This window comes from Thalassophryne amazonica, chromosome 3, assembly GCF_902500255.1.
Source record: "Thalassophryne amazonica chromosome 3, fThaAma1.1, whole genome shotgun sequence".
Classification (NCBI taxonomy): domain Eukaryota; kingdom Metazoa; phylum Chordata; class Actinopteri; order Batrachoidiformes; family Batrachoididae; genus Thalassophryne; species Thalassophryne amazonica.
Window position 1 is genome coordinate 23,383,734 of NC_047105.1, and position 27,906 is coordinate 23,411,639.

Genomic DNA, 27,906 nt, shown 5'->3' on the forward strand with positions numbered 1-27,906 from the left:
ACAGCTCTGCCATGCATTAAGAAAAAAACCCATCTTCAATCCAAGAACATCCTTTATATTTTATTTATTTATTTAAATGAAAGCTGTACAGCCTTTCAAATTTCACAAAACTGACAAAATTTAGTTTTCTACTGAAATTCAAGCATTCTAATATTGCAAAATTACAGCTCATTTTAATGAAGAGAACATATTTACCTGGGGGAGTTCCAGAAGGAATATACTTCCATTTTAATGCCATCTACAGGAGGAAGCATGTGTGCGCATGCTTAAGGTTTGGAAATTACCTTTGACCTCATGTGATACGCATTCTGGGTCGTGCATGCTGATATCTGTAAGATGTCTTGTAAATCACTTCAGAGGCACTATCTGGTTTCAAAAATAACATTTTTAGATTTAGAAGTGTTTATTTCTTACTAACCTTTACAAAATATGAGAAACAGATTTATACAGAAATGAGCTGTTTCAGAGCGTTTTCCCACCATCTTGGTTTATTTTCTTCAAGCGAGCAGACAGCTGATGTCATTGTGCTTTTCTCTACTCTGACTGGCTGTTGCCATGTGCTTCCCAGCATCCCTTGTGCAAGTCAGGGGAAGTCCCCACATGATCTATGATGTTGCTGTGGTCGCTACCGAAAGTAGTTCATGGCCGCTTGTTCAGGGAAATAATTATTACTTTTTTCTACACATCACAATTTTTGTTGATATAAGTAATGTCATATTATGAATAATAAACTTATTAAACCCATGAGTGTTCTGGTTGTTGCTTCGGCACCATGCTTGTGAAACAGTGAGAATTGAGCAGTGTTTGATTTGTGTAAATAAACTTGTTAGATATGTTGCACATTTAAGTGAAGGAGTGCTGCTGAATGAAATGAAACGCACACTTATTTAGTGAACTGGGTATAATTTATCTCATATGATCAATCAAAAAATGCAGACTCGGATAGGATTTGATCAGATCAAGACAACCCGAGATTTGTTGGACCGCTGTAAGGACAGTTTAGTTCCTGTCTGGACGGGCAACTAATGGAAATCCTTAAGCTGTCCTCAGAGAATGTCGAGTTGTGTTGGACAAGCAGAGAACCGTTAATGTCAAGCCCTGGGTCATCAAAACAAAAACTTTACATGTATTGTCCAAAAAGTACAACCCCAATTCCAATGAAGTTGGGATGTTGTGTAAAATGTAAATAAAAACAGAATACAGTGATTTGCAAATCCTCTTCAACCTATATTCAATTGAATACACCACAAAGACAAGATATTTAATGTTCAAACTGATATGTTCAAACTGATAATGAACTTTATTGTTTTAGTGCAAATATTTGCTCATTTTGAAATGGATGCCTGCAACACACTTCAAAAAAGCTGAGACAGCGGTATGTTTACCACTGTTACATCACCTTTCCTTCTAATTGTTGAAGCTTTGTAGGTGGAATTCTTTCCCATTCTGGCTTGATATACGACTTCAGTTGTTCAACAGTCTTCGTTGTCGTACTTTGTGCTTCATAATGAGCCACACATTTTCAATGGGTGACAGGTCTGGACTGCAGGCAGGCCAGTCTAGTACCCGCACTCTTTTACTACAAAGCCACGCTGTTGTAACACATGCAGAATGTGGCTTGGCACTGTCTTGCTGAAGTAAGCAGGGACGTCCCTGAAAAAGACGTTGCTTGGATGGCAGCATGTGTTGCTCCAAAACCTGGATGTACCTTTCAACATTGAGGGTGCCATCACAGATGGTCACATCACAGTAAGTTGCACATGCCATGGGCACTAACACACCCCCATACCATCACAGATGCTGGCTTTTGAACTTGCTGCTGGTAACAATCTGGATGGTCTTTTTCCTCTTTTGTCCGGAGGACACGACATCCATGATTTCCAAAAACAATTTGAAATGTGGACTCATCAGACCACAGTACACTTTTCCACTATGCATCTGTCCATTTCAAATGAGCTTGGGCCCAGAGAAGGCGACGGCATTTCTGTATCTTGTTGATGTATGTCTTTCACTTTGCATGATAGAGTTTAAACTTGCACTTGTAGATGTAGCGACAAACTGTGTTAACTGACAATGGTTTTCTGAAGTGTTCCTGAGCCCACGCGGTAAGAGCCTTTACACAATGATGTTGGTTTTTAATGCAGTGCCGCCTGAGGGATCGATCAGTGTTGGTTTTTGGCCTTGCCCCTTATGTGTAGAAAGTTCTCCAGATTCTCTGAATCTTCTGATTATATTATGGACTGGAGATGATGGAATCCCTAAGTTTCTTGCAACTGAACGTTGACAAACATTGTTCTTAAAATGTTGGACTATTTTTTCACGCAGTTGTTCACAAAGCGGTGATCCTCACCCCATCTTTGCTTGTAAACAGCTGAGCCTTTTGGGGATGCTCCTTTTATACCCAGTCATGACACTCACCTGTTTCCAATTAGGTGTTCTTTGAGCATTCATCAACTTTTCAGTCTTTTGTTGCCCCATCCCAACTTTTTTGAAATGTGTTGCATGCATCCATTTCAAAATGAGCAAATATTTGCACAAAAACAATAAAGTCAATCAGTTTGAACATTAAATATCTTGTCTTTGTGGTGTATTAAATTGAATATAGGTTGAAGACCATTTGTAAATCATTGTATTCTGTTTTTATTTACATTTCACTCAGCATCCCAACTTCATTGGAATTGGTGTTGTACTGACATTGTGGATGAAAGAAAGATGTGGTGTTGACAAAATTTCAGCAAACACTTCTGTTGTCCATCTGCTGGCTGATGGTGGTGAACACTTTTAGAACCTCAGGGTTTGACACTTCCCAGCTGTGATTGCATACCCCGTTGAGTCTGGTCTGCTGTAGGTTTCTTCCTCAAATCATCAGTGGGAGTTTTTCCTTACCACTGTGTTCTTGCTCTGGTAAGGTTAGACCTTAAGGGTGTAAAGTGCCTTGAGGCAACTTTGTTGTGATTTGGTGCTATATAAATGAAAATAAATTGAATTGGGCATATCAATCATATGTGACAGAAAATAGCTGCAGTACAACATTCTGACAGTAGGCTGTGCAATAATGTCAAGAGTCATTTATCAGTCATTATTTGAAAATCTTTGAAATGGTAATTCATTTATTCTCCCCAACAGCATGGCATAACATAACATAAAATAAATAAATCTGCATAACACGTTAAATTCATTTTGTAAAATAATTTGACATTCATGTTTGAGAGAGACAGGAGGTAATAACAAAAATAAATGCATCCATGGCACCTTTACAAACAACTGGGATTGCAAGCAAATATCAGTGTGTCACAGGAACACATCCTGATTTGTTTCTAGAGCTAATTTTAAGTCACATGACTGAATGCCGTCACCGTGCACAGCTAAAGCTGCAGCGCTAAAGTCTGAAATATTTTAGCGTTTGATTGTTGTGGTCTTTAACATTGTATTAAGTGTTGCACAGTGTTGTTTTTTACATCTGACCATCCCAGTGTTTATTCAGCTCTCTACAGGTGGGCTTTAACTCTGTGAAGGTGCAGTTTAAACTGTTGCCTCATAACCAGAGGGTTTTAGGTTCAAACCCAGTCTGAGGCCTTTATGGTATCTTACAAGTGTCAAGAAAATACATTTCAAACGGTGTTGATGTACTGTCTGTAGTTTTAAATAAATGTTTTCAGATGTCTTACAATAACAAAAGGAAGTGTCAGTTAACTCAAATTAAAGGTTTAATATTTGGTCTAAACTGCAGCTTTAATTAGTGTTTGTTTTAACACTGAGATACAGGACCACTAATTGTGCTGTGCTGCATTTGCTTTATCCGGTATATCATTGGCCTCACGGTGCCGAAGGCCAACATGGCCTCTTGTTTGATGGCAGCACGAGGTCAGATCGTATGATGCAAACCGCCTGCAGCGTTTGACAGCTTGTTTCAATTCTCTCTACATCATAGCGACTATGCGGCTTGATGTTCATTGAAAAGAGTCTTGCTTGGTATCACTGGGTGAGACGACACCATCAGAATCAAACCCAAAATCAGCAAGAAAGAAATGTTTCAAGAATAAAGCAAAATATGCTTCTTCTCTTTTTTTTCAGAGCTGTGATAGAGCTTCATAGTACACAGATATTTAATCAGGGCTTTTATTAGACTTAAATGTTCTGAACAACTGTAACATAAATGATCATATGCACATCATTAAGAGTTTGAAGGTTGGAGGAAGGTCACACCAGTTTATTTTTTATTTGTATATGTTTTTATGTGGTCTAGTGGTTAAGGTGTGGGGCTTGAGACCAGAAGATCATCTGTTCAAATCCCAGCCTAACTGGAAAATGACTAAGGGCCCTTGGGCAAGGTCTTTAATTCCCTATTGCTCCCGGGGTGTAGTGAGCGCCTTGTATGGCAGCACCTTCACATTGGGGTGAATGTGAGGCATTATTTGTAAAGCGCTTTGAGCATCTGATACAGATGGAAAAGCGCTATATAAATGCAGTCCATTTATGTATTTTGGTCAGTGCCTAGTATGGTTATCAAAAATGAAAAAGAAAATTGCTACTCTGCTAATCATTACTAAAAAATAAGTATCAGAGTAGATATTCATTTGCATCAGTATCAGTACCGTCTTCATAGTGTCTTCATGTCCAATGCTGGTAATATGAGCGCAGCGGTGCGAAGCTCACTCATGGTACAGGGTGTCCTAAACAGGAAGTGCCAATTTTTAAATCCACAGTAAAACAGGAAATGTTCAATGTCAAACACTTCCTGGATTGATAGACGAGATCCCATGGAATCTCGCGGGAACTCAGTGGCAAGTTCACACTCAAACAGGAAGTGCCAATTTATCAGTCACAGTGAAGCAGGAAATGTTCAAATGTCAAATCAGTGAGTCACATTGACTACTAGGTTCCTCCTGTCCAGTAGTTTGTGCTGTGTACCACAAAAAGTTCTAATCCACTTTAGTAGAAAAAGAAAAAAGTGAGTCAGATTTGAACTGAACATGTCGTTTGAACTATGGACTTCTAATCACACAAAACTTATATTGTTGAGTAAACGACCGTATTTTATGTCAGAAATGAGGTCCAGGTTGTTAAAAGCAGCATTTCTCCTTTAATTCGGGTGGTTTATTGTTGTTGGCTTATTAGTGCATCAGATAACTGAAACAATCCTTCACATGGTGATACAAGCATCAAATTCAGCACAAATACAGCAGGAGCAAAATTAACGGAGCACCTTTTGACCCCTGTACAAACTGAAACTGACCTTTGTCTCCATTACTGCTGCTTTTACCTCATAACTCCATAACATTCAGTCACAGATTGTCCAAACTATACCTTTTTTGGAATCTTTATGATCAGGCAAATAATGTGGTGTAGTTTTCTATATGATTGGAGCATCTTTTCATTTAGACCAGGGGTGGGCAACTTGTTCCAGAAAGGGCCAAGAGGGTGCAGGTTTTCTTTGCACCCACTGACTCCACCAGGTGATTTCACTCATTAACTGATTCCATCTGCTCAAAGTGATATTAATCAGTGAAACCACCTGGTGGAGTCAGTGGCTGCAAAGAAAACCTGTACCCTCTTGGCCCTTTCTGGAAGAACTTGCCCACCCCTGATTTAGACCCCTGTGTAATTCTTCAATTGACCCCTACCTGGCTGCCTATTGAAAATTCAAGTGACCAATCAGTTTTTTTTAAAGAGTTAATGTCTATGGATTATTTGTGCAAAATTTGATGCTTGTATCACCATTTGCAGGATTCAACTCTAAATATTCTCATCTGCTGCACTATATATGAGATGTAAGATGCTGCTCCTCAGTGTTTCTCAATTGCCCTCAAAAGTATTTGAACAGTTGGTATTTCACACATTTTAGTTTGTTTATTCCATTTCAAATATGTTTTTTTTTTTCTAAAATTATCTTCCTTAACTCAAACTGAAAGCAACTCTCTACCACTTGATATAAAATAATTAAAAATATAAAATCCAGCTTCCCGATGAAGTGGTGTAGAGGAGGATTTTCTTAAAAAGAAGACCTGAAAGTTCAGCTACAATTTGACAGAAAGTACATTTGAGATGAAAGTCTAGATTTGATGTTTTGGTCAAATAAACTTTTGCATTTCTTCATAATTGATGTAAATAAAGTCCAAGAGATATTCAATGACTTATGAAATGTTCATGTTTCCATCCTCTGATTTGTCTAAATAAAACTGGCAATAAAACTGATTATTATTTACAGGTTTTAATATTTGCTTTCAGTTTGAGTTTGAAGAAGATCACTTTCGAAATTTATGTATTTCTTGTATTTAAAATGGCATAAACAAATTAAAATGTGTGAAATTCCAAGTGTTTTTTGGAGGGCACAGTATCCTAACCTTATGATGAGTGCAAAATGAGTGTGGTATTATTACTGTTTTGTGTTGGGAAGGTGTCGTAGCACGGACCCACAACAGGGGGCGCAAATGAACGGACAGTGAATAAGCCAAAAAGTAACAATTTAATGTTGTGACAACACACAACTAAATACACAAAATTTGCAAAGTCAATTAACACCAGGTGACGTGTGGGCAGGCTCGAAGATAGAAGACCCCCGACGAGAGAGAAGCCGCGTCCCACACGGCTTCCACCACCAACGGCCTGAAGAACACCGGAGCCGCCAAGTCCCGAGTCCCCAGGTGGCCTCCGTCTTCGGCTGTTGACCCTGGTACTGCTGGCAGAAAGCAAAGACAAGATGAATGAGTGTGAGTCCGCACACTCTGTAATCCACAGTCTGCACACAGTTAGAAGGGAGCACCTCCACCTCCAATCACACACTCGTGCAGCTCCTGTTTAATCCACTTATCTGGTTTGGGGTGTGAGGCGAAGCCGTCGCTGTCACACCAAACGCCAATCCCACAGACAAGGACGAACACCACAGGATAACGGCTGCAAAAGAAGCTCAGATTATCACTCAACAATATGAGTCAGCAGAGAAGATTACCTCTTCGGTAGTCGATTTCTCGGCGGGGAGGTGGAGTTGCAGTCCGGCTTATATAGTGGTGTAGATGAGTGACAGCTGGTGTGATGAGTGACAGCTGTCACTTCTTCTGGGTCTGGCGCCCTCTCGTGCTTGGAGCCCACACTCCAAGCATGGCGCCCTCTGGTGGTGGTGGGCCAGCAGTACCTCCTCTTCAGCGGCCCACATAACAGGACTCCCCCCTCAACGGGCGCCTCCTGGCGCCCGACCTGGCTTGTCCGGGTGTCTTTTGTAGAAATCGGCCAGGAGGGCCGGGTCCAGGATGAAGCTCCTCTTCACCCAGGAGCGTTCTTCAGGTCCATACCCCTCCCAGTCCACCAGATATTGGAACCCCCGGCCCTTACGACGGACGTCCAGGAGCCTGCGGACTGTCCAAGCAGGCTCCCCGTCGATGAGCCGGGCAGGAGGCGGCATAGGTCCAGGTGCACAGAGGGGCGAGGTGTGGTGTGGCTTGATGCGGGACACATGGAATACAGGGTGGATCCGCAGTGAAGCTGGGAGTTGGAGCTTCACTGCGGCCGGGTTGATGATTTTGAGGATTTTAAATGGTCCAATGTATCTGTCTTTCAACTTAGGGGAGTCCACACAGAGAGGGATGTCCTTTGTTGAAAGCCACACCTCCTGCCCGGGCTGGTATGTGGGGGCCGGGGAACGCCGGCGGTCCGCATGGGTCTTGGCCCTCGTCCGGGCCTTCAACAGGGCAGAGCGGGGGGTCCGCCACACCCGGCGGCACCTCCTGAGGTGGGCCTGGACCGAGGGCACACCGACCTCTCCCTCCACCAGCGGGAACAATGGGGGCTGGTACCCCAAACATGCCTCAAAAGGGGAGAGGCCGGTAGCAGACGAGACTTGGCTGTTATGGGCATACTCGATCCAGGCCAGATGGTGACTCCAGTCCGCCGGGCGCGCGGAGGTGACGCAGCGAAGGGCCTGCTCCAACTCCTGGTTAGCCCGCTCTGCCTGGCCGTTTGTCTGGGGGTGGTACCCGGACGAGAGGCTCACGGTGGCCCCCAGCTCCTTACAGAAGCTCCTCCAAACTTGCGAAGAGAACTGAGGACCACGATCTGATACAATGTCCGATGGTATCCCATGCAGCCACATGACGTGGTGGACCAGGAGGTCTGCCGTCTCCTGGGCCGTCGGGAGCTTCGGGAGGGCCACGAAGTGGGCCGCCTTGGAGAACCGGTCCACTATCGTGAGGATGATGGTGTTGCCCTGGGACGGCGGGAGGCCCGTGATGAAGTCCAGGCCGATGTGAGACCAGGGGCGGTGAGGCACTGGCAGGGGTTGGAGGAGTCCCGAGGTCCTCCGATGGTCTGCCTTGCCCCTGGCGCAGATGGTACAGGCCTGGACGTAGTCCCGAATGTCGGTTTCCAGGGATGCCCACCAGAAGCGCTGCTGGACCACTGCCACGGTCCTACGCACTCCCGGATGACAGGAGAGCTTGGATCCGTGACAGAAGTCCAATACGGCAGCTCTGGCCTCTGGTGGGACATACAGTCTGTTCTTGGGGCCGGTCCCTGGGTCCGGGCTCCTTGCCAGGGCCTCCCGGACGGTCTTCTCCACGTCCCAGGTAAGGGAGGCCACGACAGTGGACTCGGGGATGATGGTCTCGATGGGGTTCGACAGCCCCGCCTTGGCTTCCTCTTCGTGCACCCGGGACAACGCATCCGATTTTTGGTTCTTGGTCCCGGGGCGGTACGTGATCCGGAAGTCAAAGCGCCCGAAGAACAGAGACCAGCGGGCTTGCCTGGGGTTCAGCCGCTTGGCGGTCCAGATGTACTCCAGGTTCCGATGGTCCGTGAAAACCGTGAAAGGCAACGACGCCCCCTCCAGTAGGTGTCTCCACTCTTCAAGAGCCTCCTTCACCGCGAGAAGCTCCCGATTGCCGACGTCATAGTTCCGTTCAGCTGGGGTCAGCCTGCGGGAAAAATAGGCACAAGGATGGAGAACCTTATCAGCCTCCACGCTCTGGGACAGCACGGCTCCTATCCCTGAGTCAGAGGCGTCCACTTCCACTATGTACTGGCGATCAGGATCAGGCTGCACCAGAACTGGTGCAGTCGAGAACCGGCGTTTCAACTCCTTGAACGCGGCTTCGCACCGATCCGACCAGGTGAAGGGGACCTTGGTGGAGGTCAGGGCAGTCAGGGGGCTAACTACCTGACTGTAGCCTTTAATGAACCTCCTGTAGAAATTTGCAAAGCCGAGGAACTGCTGCAGTTTCCTGCGGCTTGTTGGTTGGGGCCAATCTCTCACCGCCGCAACCTTGGCCGGATCAGGGGTGACGGAGTTGGAGGAGATGATGAACCCCAAGAAGGACAAAGAAGTGCGGTGGAACTCGCACTTCTCGCCCTTCACAAACAGCCGGTTCTCCAACAACCGCTGTAGGACCTGACGTACATGCTGGACATGGGTCTCAGGGTCCGGGGAAAAGATGAGTATATCGTCCAGATATACGAAGACGAACCGATGCAGGAAGTCCCGCAAGACGTCATTTACCAAAGCTTGGAATGTCGCGGGGGCGTTAGTGAGGCCGAACGGCATGACCAGGTACTCAAAGTGACCTAACGGGGTGTTAAATGCCGTCTGCCACTCGTCTCCCTTCCGGATCCGAACCAGGTGGTACGCGTTTCTAAGATCCAATTTTGTGAAAATTTGGGCTCTATGCAGGGGCGTGAACACTGAATCCAACAGAGGTAACGGGTATCGGTTGCGAACCGTGATCTCGTTCAGCCCTCTGTAATCAATGCATGGACGGAGTCCGCCGTCCTTTTTGCCCACAAAAAAGAAACCAGCACCCATCGGGGAGGTGGAGTTCCGGATCAGCCCGGCAGCTAAAGAGTCCCGGATGTAGGTCTCCATTGATTCGCGTTCCGGACGTGAGAGGTTGTACAACCTACTGGACGGGTACTCAGCGCCCGGGACCAAATCGATGGCACAATCGTACGGTCGGTGCGGGGGAAGAGTGAGCGCCAGATCTTTGCTGAAGACGTCAGCAAGATCGTGGTACTCCTTTGGCACCGCCGATAGATTGGGGGGGACTTTAACCTCCTCATTAGCCATCGTGCCGGGAGGAACCGAGGATCCTAAACACTCCCGGTGGCAGGTTTCGCTCCACTGCGTCACAACCCCGGATGGCCAATCTATCCGGGGATTGTGCTTCACCATCCATGGAAATCCCAAAATCACTCGGGAGGTAGAAGGTGTTACATGGAACACTATCTCCTCCCTGTGATTTCCAGACACAACCAAGGTCACTGGCTGTGTCTGATGTGTGATTAATGGAAGCAGGGTGCCATCTAGTGCTCACACCTACAATGGTGCCGGCAGAGCCACCAGGGGGAGCCCTACTTCCTTTGCCCATCTGCTATCCAGCAGATTCCCTTCCGACCCCGTGTCTACCAGTGCTGGGGCATGAAGGGTTAGATCCCCACAAAGGATCGTCACTGGGATTCGTGCAGATTTGCGGGATTTCCCCACGTGCGTGTTATGGCCCACCCTTAGCCCAGTTTCTAAGGACGGGCGTTGTAGTTTGACCGTTTTGGGGCAGTCCTTCTGCATATGCTCACAAGAGCCGCAGACAAAACACTCCCCGCGGGCCAGCCTCCTTTGTCTGACGTTTGTTTTCACTTTGGCCCTGCTCGTGTCCATAGCCTCCTCAGCAGGGGGAGCTGTAGCCACACGGAGCTCTCTGGCAGTGAAGCGTGGGGACAACGTCACCTTTTCGGAACCGGAAGGGGGAGGGACGGCTCGTGCCCGGTCACGCCCCCCGGCCTGCTCCCGACGATGCTCATTTAAACGGTTGTCTAAGCGTATAACCAAATCGACAAGCCCGTCAAAATCCCGCGGTTCCTCCTTAGCCAGCAGGTGCTCCTTCAGGACCGGAGACAGTCCATTTACGAAGGCGGCGCGGAGCGCAACGTTATTCCAGCCGGACCTCGCTGCCGCGATGCGGAAGTCGACTGCATACTCGGCTGCGCTGCGACGCCCCTGTCTCATTGACAGCAGCACGCTCAAAGTGGTCTCGCCTCTGTTGGGATGGTCAAACACTTGTTTGAACTCCCGTATAAACCCAGCATAAGACGTTAGGAGCCGTGATTTCTGCTCCCAAAGCGCCGTAGCCCAGGCGCGTGCCTCTCCTCGAAGCAGACTAATAACATAAGCCACCCGGCTGGCGTCTGACTCGTACATGACAGGACGCTGTGAAAAGACGAGCGAACACTGCATGAGGAAGTCTGTGCACGTCTCAACACAGCCCCCGTACGGTTCCGGAGGGCTTATGTATGCTTCAGGGGACAGTGGGGGGGGTCGTTGAACGACCAGTGGAACGTCTGTTACGGGCCCAGGACCAGCAAGAGGAGTGGCTGCAGCAGCGCCCTGATCGCGCGCTTCCACCCTGGCGGTGAGAGCCTCCACCCTCCGGTTAAGGAGAACATTCTGCTCGGTCACTAAATCTAGCCGAGCCGTGAAGGCGGTTAAGATCTGCTGCAGCTCACTCAACACGCCTCCCGCTGACGCTTGCGCCCCTGGCTCTTCCATTGGCCGTTCAAGCTCGGGTTGACGCCCCTTGGAATCCATGACGAATGGCCGAGAAATCCTGTTGGGAAGGTGTCGTAGCACGGACCCACAACAGGGGGCGCAAATGAACGGACAATGAATAAGCCAAAAAGTAACAATTTAATGTTGTGACAACACACAACTAAATACACAAAATTTGCAAAGTCAATTAACACCAGGTGACGTGTGGGCAGGCTCGAAGATAGAAGACCCCCGACGAGAGAGAAGCCGCGTCCCACACGGCTTCCACCACCAACGGCCTGAAGAACACCGGAGCCGCCAAGTCCCGAGTCCCCAGGTGGCCTCCGTCTTCGGCTGTCGACCCTGGTACTGCTGGCAGAAAGCAAAGACAAGATGAATGAGTGGGAGTCCGCACACTCTGTAATCCACAGTCTGCACACAGTTAGGAGGGAGCACCTCCACCTCCAATCACACACTCATGCAGCTCCTGTTTAATCCACTTATCTGGTTTGGGGTGTGAGGCGAAGCCGTCGCTGTCACACCAAACGCCAATCCCACAGACAAGGACGAACACCACAGGATAACGGCTGCAAAAGAAGCTCAGATTATCACTCAACAATATGAGTCAGCAGAGAAGATTACCTCTTCGGTAGTCGATTTCTCGGCGGGGAGGTGGAGTTGCAGTCCGGCTTATATAGTGGTGTAGATGAGTGACAGCTGGTGCGATGAGTGACAGCTGTCACTTCTTCTGGGTCTGGCGCCCTCTCGTGCTTGGAGCCCGCACTCCAAGCAGGGTGCCCTCTGGTGGTGGTGAGCCAGCAGTACCTCCTCTTCAGCGGCCCACATAACAGTTTTGTTTAAGAATGTTTAATTTTCACTGTTGCTGCACTTTGTGTCAAATCATAGTCATATCGTATATCATATTTATAAGACAATTCAGTAAGGTATATCTTCTATTATACATTCCAGATCGAAGGTGGAACTCTACTACTGTTTACTGAGAGAGAGAGAGAGAGAGAGACCACTTTTTTTTTATCCCATGGGAACTCTCCCTACCCACCTAAGTGGCTCAAGAATATGGACAGCATGTATATAAGTGACATTTACATGACAATTTATATGACAATATTGAGATATGAAAATTTGGACAAATTTTGCAGCCCTACTCTCAACTAGCTGAAAACATTGAATATTAATTTATATCTACATTGAAAAAAAAAAAAGCTTAAAGTGGCGGGGGGTTAAGAGAGCTATAATTGGGGGGTGTCAGCTGAAAAGCAAAAAAATAAAAATGCTTAAAAAGGTGGGGAGTATGGGGAGCAGAGCCCCTCCAGAAGCTGAAAGGCAAATAAGGAAAATGTTTAAAAAGGCAGGGGGTTTGGGGGGACAGAGCCCCCCAGAAGCTGAAAGGTTTTAGTCATGCTAATGCTCCCAAGAACCATTTTACTGAAAAAAGTCTGAAGGACCTAAAGGACATGGTTAGATGGCAAGGAGCTTTATGTGAGAGACAAATAAAGAAAAATGCTTAACCCTCTGGGTCCTATACCATCGTATATGATGGCTAAGACCAAGCTTTACTAAATTATAAATAACTTTTGAATGATATGAGATAGACACTTACCTTTTTTTTTTTTTTCTGAAAAGTTAACTCCGCAGACTTTCGAGCCAGCCATCGGCCATCTTTGTACTCCTCATAGAAGCTGTGTGATGATGTGCGCAATGTGAGTGTCCAATCAGAATTGGTTCACCGTCACATGGTTTTCCAAAATCCAATCGTAGGGCAGATTTACCTCACATGAAAGTCAAAGATTGTTTTCAGGAGTGATATGTTACCAGTTGGCCCATTTGAATAGCCCCCTGGGTGCTCCAATGAGTACATACTATTAGTACATACTCAGTGTGCCCTGCGCCATTACGCACAGCGATCAGTGAAAGCAGGAGCACATGGAGAGCCTCTGATGACAATCTCACATGCTCAAACAAAGAGTGTGTAACTATCAGGATTGCTCCACTAGTTTGCATGTGAATGTTACTGGATACCTCTGTTGCTTTCTCTGCGTAAAGCACTGTTTACCATATCAATGGACAACAAAACGCATAGACCATTTTGTATATATTGTTCAAAATGTGCATTTGTGTTTATTGTTTGAACCTTTTAGTTGTACAGTGTTTCACTCAAGACCTCAAATTACCTTTATAAAGTGTCAAAACAGTTGTCTATTATAGTTTGCTGTGTGTTTTGAATAAATGTGTGTGGAATATATATATACGAGGGCTGTCAATAAAGTAACGGTCCTTTTTATTTTTTTCAAAAACTATATGGATTTCATTCATATGTTTTTACGTCAGACATGCTTGAACCCTCGTGCGCATGCATGAGTTTTCCACGCCTGTCGCTGACGTCATTCGCCTGTGAGCACTCCTTGTGGGAGGAGTCGTCTAAACCTGTGAGACACATCGAGGTGGACACGGTTCGAAAAATTAAGATGGTTTTCAGTGAAAATTTTAACGGCTGATGAGAGATTTTGAGGTGATTCTGTCGCTTTAAGGACTTCCTACGGTGCGAGATGTCGCTCAGCGCTCTCAGCCGCCGTCGTCAGCCTGTTCAAGCTGAAAACCTCCACATTTCAGGCTCTATTGATCCAGGACGTCGTGAGAGAACAGAGAAGTTTCAGAAGAAGTCAGTTTCAGCATTTTATCCGGATATTCCACTGTTAAAGGAGATTTTTTTAATGAAAGACGTGCGGACGGGTCCGCGCGTCGGCTCGCAGCCGCCGCGACGCTCCGCCACAGGAAAAACACCTCTGTTGAAAGCCTTAAGGACAAGTTGGAACATGTCCTGCTGTTAAACAATTTCTCATATACTCACTCGCCTGGATTTTACAAATGGTTATCAACACGGAGGTGTTTTTCCTGTGCCGCCGCACCGTGTCGGCTGCGTCCTGACGCGCGGACCCGTCCGCACGTCTTTCATTAAAAAAATCTCCTTTAACAGTGGAATATCCGGATAAAATGCTGAAACCGACTTCTTCTGAAACTTCTCTGTTCTCTCACGACGTCCTGGATCAATAGAGCCTGAAATGTGGAGGTTTTCAGCTTGAACAGGCTGACGACGGCGGCTGAGATATATATATATATATATATATATATATATATATATATATATATATATATATATATAAAATACCAGTCAAACAGTTTAAAGTTCTGTTACTATATTTTTGTTTTGCACTACAACTTTGTGTTGTCATTGTTGTTGTTTGTATTGTTCTCCATACATACATCTTCAACCGCTTATCTGGGATCAGGTCGCGGATGTATTGTTCTAATCATTGTAAAAAAAATATATGCCTTGTATTATTTTGTCATTTATTTTTAAATAATCACAGCATCTACATCATGAGATTGCAGGCTTCTGGGAATTTATTTATTATTAACAGGTACAATGACTCTTTTGTGTTTTCCCATCTTTTTTTTTCTTTGGTTGGGGCGGTCTTTGCTCCATCCTCTTTTGTGTGTTTGTAACAGGCTTTTCTCTCTGGCTTAACTATATCCTGACAGCGGTGTTTCCTCCCGCTGACGATCTGGTCCTCCGGTCGGCGTTCTGCTCTGTAGATAGGAGCAGCAGTAACATTTCTAAAACGTGTCTGCTGGGATTTTCCGAGCTCATCTTCAAAGCCAGCACACACGCAAGATAATTTACTGGAGCAAGATAATTTACTGGAACGACTCTGGCTTTTGCTTGGACATAACCTTAAATATGTCAGGACTTTATTTTCAGTGTCAGATAAGTAAAAGAAGAAAACCCTGACTCGTGTCCTGTGTCCTTCTTTTAATATACTAATACTGTGTTCAGGAGTGCAGCCAGAAAAATCTCAGGCTGTTGTCTTCCATGGCTGTGTCTCAGTTGAAGGGCTGCATCCTTCAAAGGCTGCATTCGTCAATCATGTCTGTCATAGTGGCACGACTAGGCTGTCTCATTTTGAAGGACCTTGGTATGCGGCCAACGAATGCAGCTTTCTGTCCTTCACAAATAAAGGAAACAAGAGGTGTACTCTTCACAGCCCAAACAGTTTCAGGAGTCACTGCACAGGTTTGTTTGTTTTTTGTTTTTTTTTTCAAGATAAGACAAAATGGTTGGTAAATTTTAAAAATACAGTTTTGAGCTCCACCTGTAGTTCTAAATAAATAAATGTTTATAAATAAAGTATGAATAAATATCGAAAAATGTTTACCATATTTTCCAGAGTACTCGTATAAGTCTAAAAGTAAGTTTAAAATGCCTCTTGAAAGTTGCACATTCATTCTGTATTATTAGTTCTTTAATTTGAGCTTTTTGTGCATTGTTGTAGTCTAATTTTTGTAATTGCCATTTATTCTTTAATTATTAATTCATTTTTTTAGTGCTTTGACTCTTGGGAAAGACCCATGTAATCATTCTAATAATAATTATTTTTATTGAAAGTGTGATTTGATCCTCAAACTGGGTCCCGCAGAGGTGGAAGGACCACTGAAAGCGGCCGTCATCCAGACACTGAAACCCGGCACTTGTGCATTGAATCGTCATTCTGATGCCATTCTGCATGATTCTGGCTATGTGTGATGGGGTATTAAATGGTAAATGGACTGCATTTATATAGCGCTTTTCCTGGTATCTGGCCCAGTGTCGGAAGTTTTAGAAAAGACATTCTGGTCAATATATTCTTCAAAAGGTGTGTTAATCGATGCGATGTTCGTTATCTAATGTTTCCCGCCACAGCATCTCGCAAGAAGATGCTACGAACTAGGGCTGCCACAAACAACTATTTTGATAGTCGACTAGTCAACGATTATTTTTGCGATTAGTCGACTAGTCGGATCATACTTAATTTCCTAAATTAAGGCCTGCAGCATTTTCCGAGAAACGTCAGGGGATGAAAACATGAACATTTCCAAATCAGTGACTATTTCTTAGACTTCATTTACATCAATCATTCAGAAACTTCATTTACATCAATCATTCAGAAATACAAACGGTGTGGTACTTTATAGTAAATCTGTGTCAGGTAGGCAGTTCTCAAAATCTAAATGTCCATGCTGGAAGGAGACAAGTGAGGGAAGCCACCAAGACACAACTCTGGAAGAATGTTTGGCTTCTGTGGGTGGAGAAACTGGGACATTTTTATTTTTATCTTCATTTTACATATAGTCCCAAGTTTTTCTGATTTGTGGTTGTTTGTTACATTTCTGAAATTACAGAACTGCTATAAAGAATAGTGTGAACATTTTATTGTGTTTTAAAACTTTGTGGAGCAAATGCAAACACCAAACTCTTATAAAGAAGGAAAAAATACATGGATGTGCAGGCAAACTTGACATAAACTGAACAGAACAATGCAGGCTGATTTGACTCCCCATATTTTTTGTATAAATAAATGAGTGAAATGTCCAAAAAAAATGCCCTCGGACCCTAGAGGGTTAAAGAATGGGCCTGCCTGAGCTGCCTCCATTCCCTTCACTCAGTGAAGAAAGTGTGTGAACCTTGGCAGGTGAATTAGTCAGCTCAAACAGGTCGTCTATGCCTAGCAAATGAATGCAGGTATTATCTTCATGCTAATGCATATTTGTGATTTTGTGCTAATATCTGTTAAAATAAATGTTATATTTGAGCTTCACCATGAAGAATCAAAATTTCATTTATTTATCATTAATTCATTCAATGTCAAATTTAGTCGCCAACCGATGACTAATCAGGTATCAACATTAATGCTTGTCTGATTGTCTGGGACAAGTGTAAAATGTGAGCAGACAAGCAATATGCTCTAAATCGTTGTCATTTTTTTGGTTTAAAACTTTCAAATTCTTTATTTTCATCGCTCGGAACCAAAATACCTGACCGCCTTTTTGTTTTCTCATTTACATCACGTCCTGTCTCGTACCTCGTGAGAAAGCGTCTTCAGTTTTTCCCGCCACTCTCCACGCAGCGGACAATCGGAAAACATGATATCAATGTGTGCGTGAGACCACTGTATGGAGTGTGTGTTTGTAGTAGTGCTGCTACAATTAGTCGACTAGTCACGACAATGTCAACTATTGAAACCGTTGACAACTAATTTAGTAGTCGGCAAGTCATTTATTTTATTGAAGTCTTTGTTTTTCTCTCAATTCATAGTTTTAGGCAGCGAGCCATCCTGCCGTCATTTGAACGTTCAAACTTGGATAAGACGGCCGATTAAAAAAGTGGCCGTCTTGTTCAAAGCCGTCTAAAATGCGCAGATTACCGACGGAGCTGTCAGTGTGTGTGTGTGTGTGTGTGTGTGTGTGTGTGTGTGTGTGTGGGGTTCTGGATAGAGGTGTAATTGAGCGACCTCTCTGGAGTCCGGGTCAGCATCTCTGAACTGATCCCGTCAAATGCACAGCTAATCAGTTTGTCTGCTCTCCGCTGACTTGGTGTCTTCCAAAAGTACATTCGTAGTTGATTAACAGACAAAAGCGCGCCCTCATATTTTATTACACAATGTTTGACCTGAAAAGGGCTTCTGACAGGCGGAGCTGAATACGAGGTCTCTTAGATAATAAACCGACCCTTTTATTTTTTTTTTAACTATATGGATTTGAATGACATGCGATTACACCAATCATGCTTGAACCCTCGTGCGCATGCGTGAGTTTTTTCACGCGTGTCGGTGACGTCATTTCCCTGTGGGCAGGCCTTGAGTGAGATGTGGTCCCGCCCTCTCGGCTGAATTCCTTTGTTTCACACGCTGCTCGAGACGGCGCGCGTTGCTTTATCAAAAATTTTTCTGGACCTGTGAGGAATATCCGAGTGGACACTATTCGAGAAATTAAGCTGGTTTTCTGTGAAAAGTTTAACGGCTGATGAGAGATTATGGGGTGTTTCTGTCGCTGTAAGGACTTCCCACGGAGCGGGACGTCCTGCAGCGCTTCCAGGCGCTGTCGTCGGCCTGTTTCGAGCTGAAAACATCCTAATTTAAGGCTTAATTCACCCAGGACATCGTGAGAGAACAGAGAAGATTCAGAAGAGGCCGGCATGAGGAATTTATGCGGACATTCCACTGTTTAAGGACATTTTTTTAATGAAAGACGTACGCGCAAATTCGCCGAGTCGTTTCCGTGACGACTCGGCAAATCTGTGTGCGCTGCGACAGGAAAAACATCTCCGTGTTGAAAACCATTTGTAGAATTCAGGCGGCTTTTAATGGCTTTCAACAAGTGAGTAACTGAGAAATTGTTTAACAGCTTGGGCATGTTCCAACTTGCCCGTTAAGATTTCCAACGGAGGTGTTTTCCTGCCGCGACCCCCCGCAGTTGGGTCCAGCCCGACATGCGACTCTGCCCGCACGTTCTTTCATTACAAAATGACCGTTAACAATGGAATGTCCGAATAAACTCCTCATGCCGACTTCTTCTGAAAGTTCTCTGTTCTCTGATGACTTACTGGGTCAACAGAGCCTGAAATGTGGAAGTTTTCAACTTGAAACGGCGAGACGCTGCCGCCTCGAAGCGCAGATCGCCGTCAGGCGCCGTGGACCGTCCTTAAAACGACACTACCAGACCAAAATCTCTCATCAGCCGTTAAAATTTTTACCGAAAACCAGCTGAATTTATTGAATGGTGTCCACTCAGTTGTGCCTTACAGTTTTGAAAATTTTTTATCAAACAAAGCAACAGTCTCTGAGCCATTCCTAAACAATGAAAAAAATCGACGAGCGGGTGGACGACTCCTCACTCAAAGACTGCCCACAGGCGAATGACGTAACCGACAGGCGTGAAAAAACTCTCGCATGCCCACGAGGGTTCAAGCATGTCTGATGTAATCACACGTGATTCAAATCCATATGGTTTTTGAAAAAAATAATAAGGTCGGATACTTTTCTAATAGACCTCGTACATCTCTGTCAACAGGGGAAGCAGCTGAAAGGCGGCTGCACAGCACAGCCATTACGCACGACGGCACGCGTTAGCATTTCTGTACCACCTCTGGAGGCTTCACACTCAGAGGACACACACACACACACACGTACTGTAGGTACAGTTTTTAACTTCAGCCCACATGCTGACAAGATCGGGAACATATGAGAATACAGGCATGGATCATCAAGCACAGACGTCTGCACAGCTTTGCACACAGACATCTACATACATCAGCTGCCAGGGCACTCGGTGAGTGCATCCTTTTGCATCGGGCATTGTATTATTCTTATGATACAGCAGCTTGATGAACATAACGAGTCCTTATACAAGCTTTCTAGGCTTTGACAGTGAAAATCTAGGAGGGTGAGGTTGTGTACAAGATAACTAAAAATTAATAAATGTTGTCATCTTCTGATGCCCAAATTGAAAACAGCATGAAACAAGGATAAACTGAGTAGTTTGTGGTGAAATTTGTTGCAACAGATTACCACCAGACCAGCTTTGTTTGTCACCCTTGTTTTGCTAATGGGCTTTAAGATTATAACCACCACCAGAAACATTACGGCCACTACATGGGCACTACACTATCCTGGACTCTAAGCGCAGGTGGCATCCTCAGTCAGTTATTTGCACGTCCATGCGAATGCAGCCTATGAAAAACTGGGCTGTGGAGTGCAGCTGTTCTGCAAAAGTCGCATTGATAAATCTGCTGCTCACCCTGTTGACCAAGAGATGAAAACTCTTATCGATTCCGAATAAAGGCATTTCTTTGAATCGTTAAATTTCATTCACTTAAAGCGCACGTCCTTGTGCTTCATCTGCAAATAGCAGATCAGCCAGTGGATTAACAGAGTGATATGGTTTTTTTAAAAATACGCAAACATACTGCTTTGTTTTAAATATGCGGCTGTCTATTTCAGATCATCGGCGTGAGCTTACATTCTCTTAAAATGCTTTATTTGACTCAGTGTGGTGCTTTGTCAAGTTCTCGCTTCTGCTGCTACACTGATTGTCTCCTTCCACCGGTTATGCACATGCTCCATGTCATCTTCAACATTTTTTGAACTCTACATACAGGCCTGGTGCCTATGCGAGAGGGTGTTTAAGGAACACTTTTTGGAAACAATAAATAAAATGATTGTATCCCTTTCCGTGTGGACAAGGCCTTAGTTTGTAATTTTAGATAAGATGCAAAGCTGATGTTGAAGGAAATGGCTTCTCCCCAACAGTGGGTGGGGGCGTCTGACCTCTAACCACCACCATGTTGTAAATTTATGGGGAGAGCTCTGAATATACACCACGTGTGTTTCTCTTGGATGGCACATCTATGTGCAGGTTTTCTTCCTTGAAAGAGAAGTGAATAGCTTTAATATGAGAGGATTGCACCCCCCCAATACATGACAGAGGTATTAACTTGTCAATCATGTGCAATTGTTTGACTTTTACTGTGCTAGTAATATGTTTCTGTACAAGTACAATGTGTAAGAAAATATTGGTTTGGGACTCTACATCAGCAGATACTCAGTTTCATATATATATATATATATATATATATATATATATATATATATATATATATATATATATATATATATATATATATATATATATATATATATATATATATATATATATATATATATATATATAAATATATAAATTGGTTTACTTGCCATGTGGCAATTTGACTCTGAACATGGATGGCAGCAGGCCAAGTGACAGCTAGCCCTGTGTACTTTGGATGTTCTCTAATCCATACCTAGTCCCAATTATATATAATCACCCAAATATATACATACATTGACTTTTTTTTTTTAGGTGATGGTGAAGGTTCTACAATATCTTTTTTTAAATGTGTCAAGATCAAAGCCTATTAATTCCTCGTTGGTGATCGACTATGACTGGTGGTTTCTCTATGGCAGCATAAAAAGGATGTGTTCGACAGCACTCATTGAACTGGCCAGTGGGAAAGTCCAGGGAACTCTGTGAAGATCTAAAAAGGAGAATTGTAGATTTACCATATTGTCTGGAGTATAGGTCACATAGGAGTATAAGTTGCACATGTTAAAAATTGGCTCTTGAAGAGGAAAAAATCCATTTCTAAGTTTCACTGGAGTATAAGTCGCACATTTTTGTCTGTATTATCAGCTCTTTAATTTAAGAGTTTTGTGCTTTTTTTGTAGTGTACTTTTTATTATTGGCATTTATTCTTCTCTTATTCAAGTTTATTTTGTTTAGTGCTTTGATTCCCGAGAAAGTCCTGTATAAACAATCATAATTGTTATTAACAAGGAATGTGTTATAAGTCGCACCCGTGTATAAGGACTTCCAAAACTAATTAAAAAAAACCTGTGACTCATACTCTGGAAAATATGGTATACATGTTGGGAAGGACTCATGGAGCAATTTCTAAACAACTGCAGATTCCAAGATCATCATTTCAAACAGTTGTATGCAAGTGCAAGTTAGTCACATGTGTCACCACTTTGCTAAGATCCACAAGAAGATCCAAGCCTCTATTAACGACACCAAAAAAGTGTTCCTCAAATCATTTTCGAACCTGTAGTCACATCAAATGATAAATGACTCTGGGAATGAAAACATGAAATCTACAGGGGAAACAATAATTGTAGTTAGTGGCACCAGGTTCTGCTGTATTTTACTGACTTTGATTTTCCTTACAGAGTGCTCACACACATGGTTATGAACATTGTTGGAGGTTTTAATTATGTCGTGAATAATTACAGGTGGCCAGAAACAGAAAGAACAAGACCCCCCCCCCCCCCCCACACACTTTTTTTTACTTCAATCCCGCAGGAAAATTGCTGTTAAATAAGGTGCTAATTTTGAATATTTTTAAAGAGAAAATGTCAAAATTCACAGTGCCGAATACTTGCACTAAAATGACTGTGTTGCCATGGTTGTCAAATCCATTCCTTGATACTTGCCGTAATCATGCCTTTAGTAGCGTAAGACTGGCAGGTCGACATTGTGCTCTCACCAGAAGGAAGCCAAACCAGACCAACCCTTTCTCTGAAGGCTCTCCGTGCTGATGGAGGGACCACCAGAGTTTGATTCAACCGGACATGACTGTTTGGCATGAAACCCTCCTTTTTTTCAGTCATTTCCAGCTTTAGATCATGACGGGCTCAACCTCTTCCACAACCCAAATTCATCTTCTTTCTCCTGTGGAACTCTCCTGAGCCGGCACTGTTTCACTTCTCTTTGGTCTGTGTTCTCTTCAAAAACGTTCTTCTTCTGCCTTCTTGTATTGTTGACTTTTTCCCCTACCTTGTTTATTCTGCTTTAGCCTTTAGTCTGCCTGCACTTTGACTTTGATCTGTTTTTAATTCATATTTCATGTTAACTGCAATTTGAAATCATGTCTTTAGAGTGCTATGTTCCTGGATGACAGTGCAAAAGAGAAACTAGTTTATGAAAAGCATAAGTGCAAGCTAACAAGCAAATCTCATCCTGAGGGTAAGTATGATTACAAAAAGTGCACAAGACAAAAAACTAAAGGAAGGAAGAGTGTCAAATGTTCAACAAACAAAGTGCTTGGATAAAAGCAAAGCAGTCTGATTTATATATCAAGCACATAATGTGATGCTTTAAAAATCAATAACGTCCTTCCTACAGACCACCTTCCCGGGATCTTTTCCATGTCTACCAGGTTAATTAACTCTGGTGTTTCCCAGCTTTTGATTGGCTGAGCACACCTGTCTGAGTTAATTAGATGTGGGCGGGACAGGGGGAGTTGGGAGTTGGACTACTATTGGATTAACCATGGAATTGATCCACTGGTCTCTGAACGCTATTGACACCTTTTTTTCTACAAGGTCAGGACCGGGGGATCCTACCTGCCCAGATGGAACGGGCTATGCGGGCTATGTTCTCGACTCCTGGAGTTCTTGGCGTGTGGCATGCTTTGCGCCTTTCTCTGTTGAGGACGTCGAGGATTTATTCATTTTTGGTTTTCTGGTAGCAGGGCTGGTACTTTTTGGCTTATGTGCTGCCCTGATCTACTGGAAAATTGGCAAGGCGGCAGCATCAAGAACCACGGCCCCTCGCTTGTCCATCATGATTAACAAGGTTGGCAAGGCAGTGCATTCTCAGACTGCGATGACTCTTGAACTCAGAAACAAATTGGATGACATCTTGGAGCAGATGTGTGCCTTGCAGTTGGAGTTGGATTTCAGAGACCAGTGAATATTCTTAATTTATTATTGGGAATATTCTGAATTCATAATTGGGATTTGGTTGTTCATGTGGAACTGTTAAAAGTGTTTTTCACTGCTCAAACCACAACATTACAGGCTTATGTAGCCTGAAGGTCAAATTGCCCGACTGTTTTTCCTCCTGAGGAATTTCTTTTGCCTGGGAAACATTTGGCTGTTTCTTATCTCAACTCACAAAGACAATAAACTGTTTTCACAGGACTGAAGCATGCTCCATTCCCTCCCCCACCCCCCCCCTACCCCCCATCAACACTCCCCACTCCGGCGTCTGCTCACGGCATTCCTTTCCCCTTCTGTGGGGGCGGTGCAGTTTTAGCTGTAGCTGGCCTCCGTTCCTCCCCCCAAGCTGACGGCGGCACATCTCAGGGTTGCTGCGTGGCCTTCACCCACTTACCTCAATTGGGATAACAGACTTCTTCAAACTTAGTGCACATAAACAATGTCAAATGTGTATGTGCTGTCTTTAATTGTGATGTGTGCCATTATTACGGTAAACAAGTAATAATTGTAGACTAATTGCTGTCTGATGTAACTGGAGTGTAAACATAATTTCTCCACTGTGAGATCAATAAAGTATATCACATCTCATCTCAAAACGTGCAGTAATTTCCACAGGAAGCACAACAGTGCAATCAGCTGCAAACTGTGGAAGACTCTGAACTACCATATATTAAATAAAAAAAAACTCGACTTGATTTAAAGACACGAAATCAAAACAAACTGTTGGAAGGATGTTTGTTTGTTTGTTTGTTTGTTTGTTTTTCTGAATTTCAAATATGGTGAAGTAATTATGTTGGGTTGTGGAATTTCACAGTTAGAAGTTAAAGATGTGACTTCATGGGAAATGTGTGCCCATGAATTATATTACATGACAGTAAAATAATAATTAACTGTATATGAGGTAAACTGATCATCAGTTAGCAGCAATGACTTTGGTGTCTATGAAACTGGGTCTCTGTGGGTTTGGTATCAGAAGATTCACATGGAACCAGAAAACGCAACATTACATTTTGTGTTAAATGCCCCACCACACACACACACACACACACACACATGAAAAGGTAGTGATTCAGTGTTAAATGTGATGTTGATATGGCTCCGCTGAGCGAGGGGAGATTACAGAGCAGCACTGTCTGCTCTCCTGGAGATGTTCCGTGATGAAGTTGAGTGCGTTTTTTTTGGGGGGTTTTTCGTGGGCGATTCCGACAAACCGTATGGCACATTTTCAATACTTTGATTTTTGTTTTTCTGTCTCTCTCTTCAGGGACTTTTTCCAGCCAGTTATATTCACCTGAAGAAAGCCATTGTCACCAACCGAGGGTAAGAGAACATGATTTTACAGAACACAGCCTAAAATAACTTACCCTAGTTGCCAACTTCATCTCTTATGAGCGAGCTTCTCTTCTTACTTGTCCTTAATGCCTTTGTTTTCCACTTATTTTTCCGTCCCACGTCTGCCTTAGGTGGACGTCAGTAAAGCCTTATTTTAACCAGCCTAAACAGAGATAAAAATATCTGGAGCTGAGCAGCAATTTCATCTTTTTGGGAGCGGAAATGACGGCCTCTGGTGTATGGACTCCAACAAAAGAGAGGCTAGAGAATTGCTGGAGAAGACGGGAGTAGGAAGATGAACTGGACATTAAACACAGCAGAATATGCAATAAGTGTACTCTTAAATAACTTAGAAGTACACTGGATGCAGTCTGCTTTAGAACAAATGTGAGACAGTCGAGAGTTCTCGGCCCACTGAGAAAACTGCACTCAGTATGTGGAGGGATCACTCAGAGCACTTTGTCACATCATTCATAAATTGGGCTTTTTAACACTCCTTATTTTCCACAGAGGATTTGATGAACATTGCTTTTTCCCCACTCTGTGCCACGATAACCCACAGGGAAAGACAAACTCAAACCCTCATCGTACTTTACTTTCGCCAAGCTGGAAGGTGTTTGGTTCTTCTCAGCTAAAGACGTTTGCCATCAGTAGTTTTGAGGTGCATAGGGCCTGATTTGCTAAAGGCTTATGTGTGTTAAAATGTTCGGAAATGCCCCAGCTCCTGCAAATTAATGTGCATGCTGATTTTACAAACTGTGCACTTTCAAACGTGCAAAATAGCACAAATTGTCCATATTACACATTCACCTTCACAAATATACAATTCTTCCTACCTCATATAAGTACTTACGTACTGCCACATGGGACACACTATGTGTAATTTTCTGAGGTTCTCCGACCAACTTATTTCCGGTTCCTTTGTAATTTGTGATGTATTCTGGGAAAAAATAAAATACATCTAAATAGGATTGGATGACCGCAGAAAAACTAATTACTAGACCACTGTGCTCGTAGAGCGCAAACCTTCACCAACACTAGTTTGCAATTCCACAAATTTTTACCTTGGAAAAAAATTTTCAAGGTCAAAGTCCATTTAGAAGTGGCTTTTCATAAGCTAAAATTTTATACAAAATATAGATCAAAAGGGCTTTTCGGTGTTAAAATCAAATATCCGCTAAATCCGCAATACAGATCAGATGTGGATCAAACTTAGTGTAGTCATTGAGAATAGGGTCGGGTATCGAGAACCGGTTCTTTTCGAGTATCGTTAAGAAATGATTCGTTCCACCCATATCAATAGTCTTTTTGCTTAGCGATTCCTTTATCGGTCCTTCAGAGCAGCCGTTGTTTTTGAGGTTGTTTTTTGGGAAAATGGTCATTCCTCTACGTTGATTGCAGACCCTGCAGCAGTTCTGTAATCAACCGTTTCTGCAGCGCGACTCCACTTTGAAGCGTGGATTGAAGCAATGCTTCGATCCACTAGCTCGTTGGTTCTTTGAGTCGCTGCTCTTCAGAAATGGCAAGTCTGCTTCTTAACCCCTCTCAAAGCCATTAAAATATGTTTTGTGTGGATTATAGTCACTAACGACTCTGACTTGTTGCAGTCAAGAAACGCGTCCTTCATTCTACTGGCACAGCTCCAAACACTGCGCGGCTCTCTGCTGAGACAGAGGCCGGTTGGAATTAGTAACTTCAAAACGAATTGCCGCTTTAAATAAAATGACACCTCTTTACAAACGCTGTAATACAGACAAGAAACTACAGTACATTTTTTTCCTCCCAAAATGAGACATGCTGCATTCTTTATAAATTACACCCTGACGTGCAGTGCAGCCAGCTGCGAGAGCTCAGCTCAGAGGTATGGAGTGACATTCATGCCAGTAATGTCTGGAAGGAAATGCTTTTGACAAAAACTACAGATTTTGTTTTTTTCTATTTAGGTCCAGAGATCAGGGATCCACCATGTAGAGTTTATGTCCTGAGTTTAAGGATCCAGTGACCAATTTCATATTTATTTACTTACTAAGAAATGTTGTTCAATTTCAATTTAATTGGCTTATAAAGCGCCAAATCATAACAAAAGCTGTCCCAAGGTGCTTTTATGACATAAAAAAAAAAAAAAAAAAATCAAATACATAATTAAAAAGAGAAGTAAAAGAATAAAACAGATAAAAAATAAAAACTATTCATAAGAAAGAGAATAAAAATAGGCTTTAAATCTTGACTTACAAATGTCCACGGACTCCGACTGCCTCACAGTCGCAGGAAGACTGTTCCACAGAGCGGGTGCACGATAAGCAAAAGCTCTTTGACCCGCTGACATAGAAAAAAACCTGTAAAGCCTACTTTTAGTACACAAAAAATTCACAAGAGGTATCGATAAGAGAATCGATATCGAAGCTGATTCTTAATCCACTAGGGGGCGCTCAGTGCACAAACAGAGGGGCCAGGTGTGTTAAGGGGCTGACCCTCATTACACATGTGAAGTTTCAAGTCAATCAGACAAAGCATGGAGTTATCATGACTTGATGTTCCATGGAGAAGGTTCAAAATGGCAGCGTCATAGCGGCCACACCCTTCGACATAGAGAAAAGCTTTTGATAACTTTTGATCAGTATCGTCTCTGGATGATCTGAAAGAAATTTGAAGTGCATTGGACAAAATCCCTAGGAGGAGTTCGATCAAATACGTGTGGAAATCACGCCAAAATTGCACACGAAAATTCAAAATGGCTTCCTGTTTGGAGTAGACCAACAGTGCAAGAGACTTTTTTGTACGTCTATGCAAGTCACACATGTCTACCAATTTTCATCTCCCTACTCCAAAAAAAAAGAAAAAACCCTATGGGGAAGGGTTTTGAAAGTTGCAAGGAGGCGCTATTGAGGCATTTTGCCCCGCCTATGGACGACGCTC

General features: G+C 43.6%; 1 protein-coding gene and 1 long non-coding RNA gene across 2 annotated transcripts in view; one reads left to right on the forward strand and one right to left on the reverse strand.

The window, feature by feature from the left end:
• LOC117506417 (dedicator of cytokinesis protein 3-like) overlaps positions 1-27,906 on the forward strand; it is a 544,822-nt gene that overhangs the window by 246,997 nt on the left and 269,919 nt on the right. Inside the window, exon 5 of the mRNA XM_034165920.1 lies at positions 24,923-24,978. Coding sequence (XP_034021811.1) covers positions 24,923-24,978 — 56 coding nt within the window. The remainder of the gene's footprint in view (positions 1-24,922; positions 24,979-27,906) is intronic.
• LOC117506426 lies at positions 545-26,057 on the reverse strand. Its single transcript, XR_004559464.1, has 4 exons — positions 26,045-26,057; positions 16,371-16,378; positions 4,533-4,536; positions 545-648 (listed from the first exon to the last, which is right to left on the reverse strand). It is a non-coding gene; the product is annotated as an uncharacterized LOC117506426 (long non-coding RNA).